An 8,746-nucleotide genomic window follows, 5' to 3' on the forward strand; every position below is an offset into this window, starting at 1 on the left:
TATCCTTCTACTTAGGTGCTCCTATAGGTAGGTCCTGAATACTAGGTCCTGGTGTCGGTGCTGAGTTCTAGGTCCTGAGCGCTAGGTAATGTGTCCTGGCGTCCTAGTAGGTACTGAGGCCTAGGGCCGCATATATCTGTGGTTTTTCTTTCTTTAAACCCCTTCGACCCAATTAGCCTTGTACTCTCATGTGTCCATATCTGTCTCTCTTCTTCGTTCTTCACTTCCCACAGGGGGGCTGTTTGATTCCGGAGTATAGTCGGTTTTGATCCCCGACTTAGATTAGTCGGGAAATGTGATATGCAAAATAGTTTTTCCTTTCAGAATTCGCCGTGAGAATTTTTGCCTATCGCCCCAGACGGCAGGCCGGTTGTTTGACTTTGCGACACAGGTGTTTTCACCCCCTCGAACATTCCCTTTTCCGAGACCCGACGCGTAAATGAAAACTTCTCTGAGAGCCCCTTGTTGGGGTGTTGGGGACGTAGAACCCTTTGCGGTTACGGGGATCAATCCTGTTCCATCCATTTACGTTCAAGAAATTTCCATACTCCGCCGCGGTAATTCCCCAAAAAATCCGCTCTTCTTCCTTAAAATTTACAATCAAGGACACAAGATATAACATCGTCACATTATACGTCGAGCAATGTACCTACACCGGCAAAAGAGAAAAAGACCAATAAATGTGCTTCGACGATCGTACATTAGTCAATCACTGACGACGATGGAATTAATCTCTCTGTTTGGCGCTCTAGGTAATAGGCGGCCTAACGCAGGTTCTTACGACCCCCACAAGGCTACACAGAGAATTTTCAAATGTTAACGTCCGGTCACCTCTCGGATGAGTCGAGGGGTGAAACACCTTAGCGAGGTCACCATGCAACTGCCGTCTGTGAGGGAGCAATTCTATACACCGAATTCTGAAAGGACAATTTTTTGCATTCAAATCCCGACTAACTAGAATCGGAAGGATAACGAGCTATTCCGAACAAACAGCACTGTGAAAAATGAGAGAGAGACCAGNAGCCATCGGACCATCAGCAGATTAACATGACATCTGTCACCCAGTGGGATCAGAGTGCCTCATGCTTTATTTATTCTCTCAGGGGGACTTAACTGCATGTGTGTGTGTGTGTGTGTGTGTGTGTGTGTGTGTGTGTGTGTGTGTGTGTGTGTGTGTGTGTGTGTGTGTGTGTGTGTGTGTGTGTGTGTGTGTGAGTGTCAAGCTACTTACTGCAAGCTCACCGCCCCAGCAGCTCTCCTCACCCTGCCTAATGCATTTCAAATTTTATCAATTAAAAGCAACAACAGCTTCAATAAAACTCAAAACAACAAGTTTCTGCAGCGTGGCGTTCATAGCATCATCCTCCTGTTTATTGTATTATGGATAACACCGCATAAATGTTGTGTTGAGCAGATATTTTGTCAACGAGGTGTCACATCTGACCTTTAAAATCTTGTGAACAGGAACACACTTGACTGAGCTGAGAGTGTTTTGCGTGGTGTGACTTTTTATGTCATCTTCATCATAATGTCTTCGTCCCAGAGCATCATAATTCGTTGTGTTTATTTTAGGAAACCGTTTCTGGGTCTTCAAGGACACGACTCTCCAGCCTTCGTACCCTCAGGACATCTCGCTGTTCGGGAGCGGCATGCCCACTCAGAGCATCGAGACAGCCGTCTGGTGGGAGGACGTCGCCAAGACCTACTTCTTCAAAGGAGACAGGTCTGTGACTAACGGTTATCAGCACTGATGTGAAGTTAAGATGTTTGGCTCTCTGGAGTCTCTGAGAGCAGACAAAGTGCTGTGAGGATCAATCAAGGCGGAAATCTTGATTAAAATCTTTTGATTAAGCCGATAAACTGATTCTGTTTGACCAAATTGTATATAAACAGGAAGTTAAGGAGTAGATATTACAGATTTATTTTATTTGTCAGCCCTTTTTGGCTCCTTATAAACACATCTTGTCAGTGTTTGGTGTATTTAATGATTTTGTGAGGACAGTTTCCCATGGAATATTTAATTATTTAGCAGGTTTTTAATTCAGTTCACGTTGGCATAGATACCGTAGCTGTCATCTCTGAAGCAATGCAAGCTGTCACATTTTGCACTGAAAACACTGATTGCCTATTTAACAGCTAACAAAATGCTGCTAATTGGCATTCAACCCAATAAGACCCAATAAGAGTAACACATGTGATGGGGATTGTAATACTTGAGAGTTTTTTTCGAGTTTTCCCCGAAACAGCAGAGGATGTGTTGTTTACCCGTGTGCGTGGCAATGATGTTAACTTTTGAGAGATGGCAGTGTGACTCACATGTTTGTTCAGCTGTCATGATAAATCTTATCCGAGGAGGTCAGTGGATGGATGGTGAAAGCTGTCAAAATGCTTTGTCATGATACTGTCATCCCTCAACCTGCTGCTGCACATCATGACAAACAGGAGGTTTTGTCCATCGTCTCAAACACGAGTGCCTCTCTCTCCCTCCCTCTGCGACAGGGTGCTGTTTGTTCTAATTCAAAGAAATGTCACTGCATAGCAAGATTTATGTGTGTGAGCATCAGCGTATGAGAAGCAGATCAATCAAAAACAACCCCTGAAACACATTTGCCAGGCAGATAAACACAGTGTGGATGATGGATTGACCACTTTCTCTGGTCATGTGGATCAAGTCAGTTGCAGATCTTTTAAATGTTCAGATTAGGATATTTTTTAAATCTCGCTGCAAGCTACAGATAAAATATGGCTGTGAACACAGTGTGCAGATGTTCAGTGCCATGGTGCAACCTTGATATTGTATACTTCCTTTTTTAAAGCTGTATATAGTTAGAGAATAACATCTTCTTAACTTAGAAGGCTTTTCTATCTGAGCAATATGAAAAAGAACTGCCCTCACCTTGCTAAAAATCCGTACTCAAAGGGTATGTACTGATAAAAGCACCGGTATCATCACAGAAAACATCATAACAAGCATTGGAGCATCAATAATTGATATTTAGTTTTGATTTTGTGTAATAGCATAATTAAATCGTTGGAGTAACAAAGCCATCTACTCTTATATAACAAATAGATTATGTTTGCATCCAATCAGCTTCTTCTACTCTTTTGTTATGTATATTTCTTCTATGAAATGTGTTTCTTCACTGCATAGACACCTGAAAAGCCTTCATTTGGGAGACCAAAAGCCTTTCTCATTTGCTTGACATGACTGTTTTGGCAACTCAGCCCTTGTTTGAGTTCCTGTGCAAGGGTCTTGGCATGATTTGATAGTGGACAGGAATAAACTGAGGAAGTTAGTATATTATAATAATAAGTACTTATATTTGTATACTCCAGGGATTTACAAATAGCCGTGTCTGCTTAGCGTTGATGAATTTAGCAACTGTGTCCAGCTGCCGGATTAATTAAACTCTCATCACTGAGCTGATTTGTGTTTCAGTGTGTGGATTTGTGCATAGTTACAAGAATGTGTAATTTTCTCCGAACGACCCGGATCAGGGGGTCAGGTGTTTTACAGGCCCATGTCACTCACTGACGCTACTTCTGTCTGTCCTTTTGTAGGTACTGGAGGTACAATGAGGACATGAGGACCATGGATCCAGGTTATCCCAAACCCATCACCATCTGGAAGGGCATTCCCGACTCTCCACAGGGGGCCTTTGTGGATAGGGCCAATGGTATGTCAGCTTTAATGACCGTGTAACTAGTCAGTGAGATTGGATTGAGAGTATTTACACACTGGCAGTGCAGCACTGTTGTTTCTAAGACAGAGTGACATTTATAAAACATGAAGAGCAACACTTAACTCTTGTACAGAGATCCAGTTTGTCTGGTATTTGCTTTTATCGTTTTTAGTCCTGAATGCAACAACATGACAGAAGGAAAACAGGAAGTTGACTGAACAGCGTCTTTTTTCTGGATACATTTTCCGTGAATATATTTAAACCGGTGGAAAATCTCTGCTTTAAAACACTTATCAGAAGTGGGAGAATCTGCACATATAAACTTTTCATAAGGGAGTGATAAACAAAAAACACAATGCAGACACTGCAGCTGCACAACACCAGTCGCAACAAATAGTGGATCCATAGAAAATGCATTTTGAATATCAATTTATCAATGGTTTACTTGATGAGGTTCTACATGATTTTCTGCTTGTTTTCGTAATGGATGATAGTCATTTTTATATAGTTTTGTTATCTCATAGACTATACGGTTAATAGTAATGAAAGAACATAAATAAAAAGTTCAGGCAATTCAGATCAGCATATCCATGTATTTCTCCTTTAGGAACTTTGACTCTTCTCAATTTTTTCTCCAATCTTGTTTGTTACAAATACAATGTTACTGTACTTTTCATTACTTTCAATACAACTCTGTAGAAACCCAAAATGAATAGCCTTATTTTTAAGCAACCTAAAGCACGCATCGAGTAATTAATCTCTTTCTTTCACATAAAGATTCTGTTGAGAGACATCAGAATAAGAATCAGCTTAATTGGCCAGGTATGAGTACTGTGAATTTGACTCCATGTTGTTCATTGTTGCTATCTATATAGAAATTCAGCTAAAAAAAAAAAAGGACAATAACACATAGTCACTATTGCATGCCAAAGTGGTACATGCAACTGCACTGTATATGTATAAAAGTGAATTTGCTTTGTCCCATAATACCTCCCTGCAGGTTTTACCTACTTTTACAAGGGCAAGGACTACTGGAAGTTCAACAACCAGCTGCTCCGCGTGGAGCCCGGCTACCCGAGGTCCATCCTGAGGGACTTTATGGGCTGCGACGGGCTACCTGCAGACCCCGACTGGGACTGGAACCCCCCGGTGGCCGAGGAGCGCCACTACGACAACGGTGACGTGGACGTTGTCATCAAATTGGACAGCGCTGGGGGCACGGAGAAAGCCGTGGCCATCGCCATCCCCTGTGTCCTGGCGCTGTGCATGATGGTCCTCCTCTACACCGTTTTCCAGTTCAGGAGGAAGAGCACACAGCGCCACATACTGTACTGCAAGCGCTCCATGCAGGAGTGGGTCTGAGGGGCTGTTATCACTCTGTATAGAGAGGGGGTGTGAAGCTCTGATAGAGGTCTAGCTATTACTTGAAGCCCTAAGTACAGTAATTGGAAGCACTGTAAAGGGTACAGTTCTTAAGGATTGCCATGTTGGCAGATTTGAAAGCAGCTTGAACTCATAACAAGCTGCAAGGAAGCGAAGCGATCAGCAGAACTCAACTGAAGACATTAAAGGAGCCACATCTCCTGTTTCCAACTAATATGTATGTATCTGCTTTGACTTTTTTTCTGTATCTTGGAATGAACTAAATTAAGTGAGACAGAGTTAAGCTACTGTAAGTGGGACCTTTGTCTATCCTCGTCTCTGCACGTCGCTTAAAAAGCCCCTAGCACTAACTTCAGTGGACAAATTAGAAATAGGCTTTACTTTCAATTCTTAATTAAAGCGCTCTGAGCTGTGCTTTTTTTCTTTCATTTAGTGTCCCCATAAAAGATTATTCATTGTGTGGAGGACTGATACACAAACCAAATATGACCTTTTCTTCCAAAGAGGATTACTGCTCAATTTTGTTTTTGATGGGATGTTTTTTCCTCCATTGATCGAACATTGTTGCATCATACTCCGATTTTCTTTTAGCCATCGGCATTCACATCCACTCGTCTGCTCTGTAATCTGTGTCGATGGGAAGCAGCAGTTAGTAAGAGCTTGGAACTCAAGACTGTTGTGGCAGTGTATCTCCAAAATGGGGGCCAAAAACCTCTCTGCAATATTTATGAGACTGCCTTAATCACAGAATGCTTAAACTCCCTTCCCTTTCTCTCTGTTTCTCTGGTGTGGAAGCTGAATAATAAGTGACACAGTAGGAACACAAACAGTGCATTCATTGCTGCCCATAATGCAACTGCAAAACTAGAAGTATAGGACAGTTTCAATCCACACCCGGGTTCATTACTCTTGAAAATGTGCTAAGCAGTGCTAAATACCTGATGGCTAGCAGGCCATCAGCTTTCATTTACTGCTCCACCTGAGGGTATGAGAGAGAAAGTGAAGGCTAGTTGTGTGTGTGTGAAACAGACAGTAATTACCCACACTATAAATGTAATGTAGTGTCAGTTATCGAACAGTTACCATCCTGCTTCCCTTTTTCCTGGCAAGTTTGGACGCTAATACTCCATACGGTGTCAGGCCATGCATTTTAAACAGCTTTCTTTTTCAACTTTTGTACAAGGTTTACATTATATTTCACAGAGCACGCAGAGAGTTAGTGGAAGAAAGAGAACGTATACACACAGTACGTTTCATTAATCACTGCATATGGTCAGTGCTTTTGCCCAGATTGCTCCATCTTCTCACTAAGTTATTGCGAATAGTTTCTGTGAAAATGCAAAGTAAACAAAACATTAAGAAGGAAACACACATCTAAAACAATAACAGGATATAATCTGCATAAATAAAGACACTTAGGCAAATTATTGTCTGCATTTTCGAGTTCAATAATAGAATCAGGTTGTTCAATGCACTGTAAACACATTTACTATTATAACTATTAACAACTTACTAATAAATGCTTATAGAACTACTCTAACATTGGAATTAACAAAAACAGAACTAGCAAAACTAAGTCTGATGACAAATATGTTACATATATATCGTGATCTATGAATATGCCTTTAGATGACATATGTTTCAAACTGTTTAATCAGCTGATTATGAGAACCAATAATATAACATTAAAAAGCAGACTCTCTTTCACGTGAGTTGGAGCAAAGGATTTTTCCCCATCCCCATGTATTGTATGATGAATGCAATACACAGCCTGGATCCTAATGAAATACATTGTCCTGCAATTGCCTTTGATTGTTGCCATACATGTAACAATGTGGTTGTGTGGTGTAGCGTTTCTCAGAGTTCGCCGGATGTCAGTGAGCATTCATGATGTGATTTTGTTTTCCTATAAATATTCGTGCTTTGTTACTCTTTTACTTGAAATGGTCATCAACATCAACTGTACAGGATATCCGACATAATCTTTAATATCAAGGCAAAGCTATTTTAATGCCATATCTCAGAAGAAATTAAGAGATTTTAACATGTCTATAATCAATGAATTATCTAAAGAAGGGTTAAGGGGTTGGATCTTGATTGATGGGTTGAACCTTTATTAGATGTGGTTTTATCTTGTCATCGTTGGTAAGGGATAAAAACTTTAAAACCTATGGGCAATGCATGCCGTTGTAAAACTAAGATGTCATTCTTTCATGGATCATTCAGACACTCTTCTTCTGTTCAGTCTCTCCCATTGTGACTGAGCAGCACTGCAGGTTTCTGTTGGATGCGTTGACACATCCAAACTGTCATCTTTTATAAAAAACTAAATGTGAAATTACTAGCTTCCAACCGGTCCTCCCTGTTCCAATCTTCAGTCGATTGTCAAACTGATGAAAGAAAATGTACGCAGGCAGGAACATCTTTCCTAAAGCAGTGCTGAATTGCAGCACGAATCACACCATGTTGATCTACGACCCACTGTAATTTAAGGCGGAAGAAAAACCCTCGGCTCAGTGTTGTGTGTGATGTCTTATCAGTTTTGTGTGTTTGTGGTGAGGCTCTGATGGCTCCAGCGAGAGTGAATTAAAGATGGCCACTGATGCGAGTCGGTACTGTATTTATTGCCGTATTTATTCCTCTGTGCTCAGCACCACAGATCTTGCATTGCATTGTACTGAGGACAAGAAGTGGGTTTGAAATGACACGTTTTTTTTCTACCACTCCCATGTAATTGTCCACCTTCTGTTACTGCCTAAGCAACAAATGATCTGCAGCGTAGGTTTTTTCCAATCTTTGAAAGGTAAATCACAAACTTGAAAAGGTTACATATACGAAATGCTCTTTTTAACACCTGAATCACTTGAATAACTTGACATTTTAGATGTGAATTAAGTGCAAGGTGGAAGTGTCAATGCTCTGACCTGTCCCTGTTTATCTTCAGACTCCTCCAAGGTTTTTTTTTGTCTGCCTTGACACACTGCATAGCATTCAACTAATTTAAAGTGTTAAAGGAAGTAGATGAGACTGATTAGACAGCAGTCGATACATCAGAGAGACAAGGGTACGGACGAGACAGGGGACATTTTGCAATCATTTGCCGTCACAATCTTGTATACATGAAGTATATATATCCGCAAGGCATAGTGTATGAGAAGTAAACATTGCATAATATGTACATAAAGAGTGTATATTGTCTGCTTGGGAGGATTTTGTTTTTAAAGTCATTCATTACATGGATAAAGAAAACGCTGTGTGTTGTAAATAAAACAAGTGCATAAAGAGTGTCTCCTTGTATCATGCTCTCACAAAAATGTGCGTTAGATAAAAGCAGAAAACATCTATTAAAGGGTTGGTTTAACCAAATTACAAAGTTAAAATAGGAAACAAAGTAAAAAATACCTCTAAATGTATTTACCAATGCAGATAATGTGATTAACTTACCAATGAATTTACACATTTGTTCCAAGGTATCAGCCAAATTATCAAAACAAAGGTGATTTGAAGATGTTCTTAATCTCTTTTCAATTCCTGACATTCATTTGTTGACATCACATCCATGATGCTGAAGCTTTTATCCGAGGGAAACCGTAGATGAATTCCTGATATTGTTGCAGGAGCCATCCTTCATTTGTTGCATGTTTGTGATTGCTTCGAGGGGCACATCGCCTCTTTGCAGG

General features: G+C 40.6%; 1 protein-coding gene across 1 annotated transcript; it reads left to right on the plus strand.

Moving 5' to 3' along the window:
• Positions 1-721: 721 nt before the first annotated feature.
• Positions 722-8,218, plus strand: LOC104942439 (matrix metalloproteinase-16-like). The gene is made up of 5 exons (XM_010767658.1): positions 722-752; positions 1,573-1,723; positions 3,562-3,677; positions 4,461-4,505; positions 4,684-8,218. The coding sequence occupies exons 1-5, from the start codon at positions 722-724 to the stop codon at positions 5,043-5,045; spliced, it is 705 nt and encodes a 234-aa protein (XP_010765960.1). The 3' UTR covers positions 5,046-8,218.
• Positions 8,219-8,746: the final 528 nt, after the last annotated feature.

Source organism: Notothenia coriiceps, unplaced genomic scaffold, assembly GCF_000735185.1.
Source record: "Notothenia coriiceps isolate Sejong01 unplaced genomic scaffold, NC01 NC01_scaffold00004495, whole genome shotgun sequence".
Taxonomy (NCBI): Eukaryota; Metazoa; Chordata; class Actinopteri; order Perciformes; family Nototheniidae; genus Notothenia; species Notothenia coriiceps.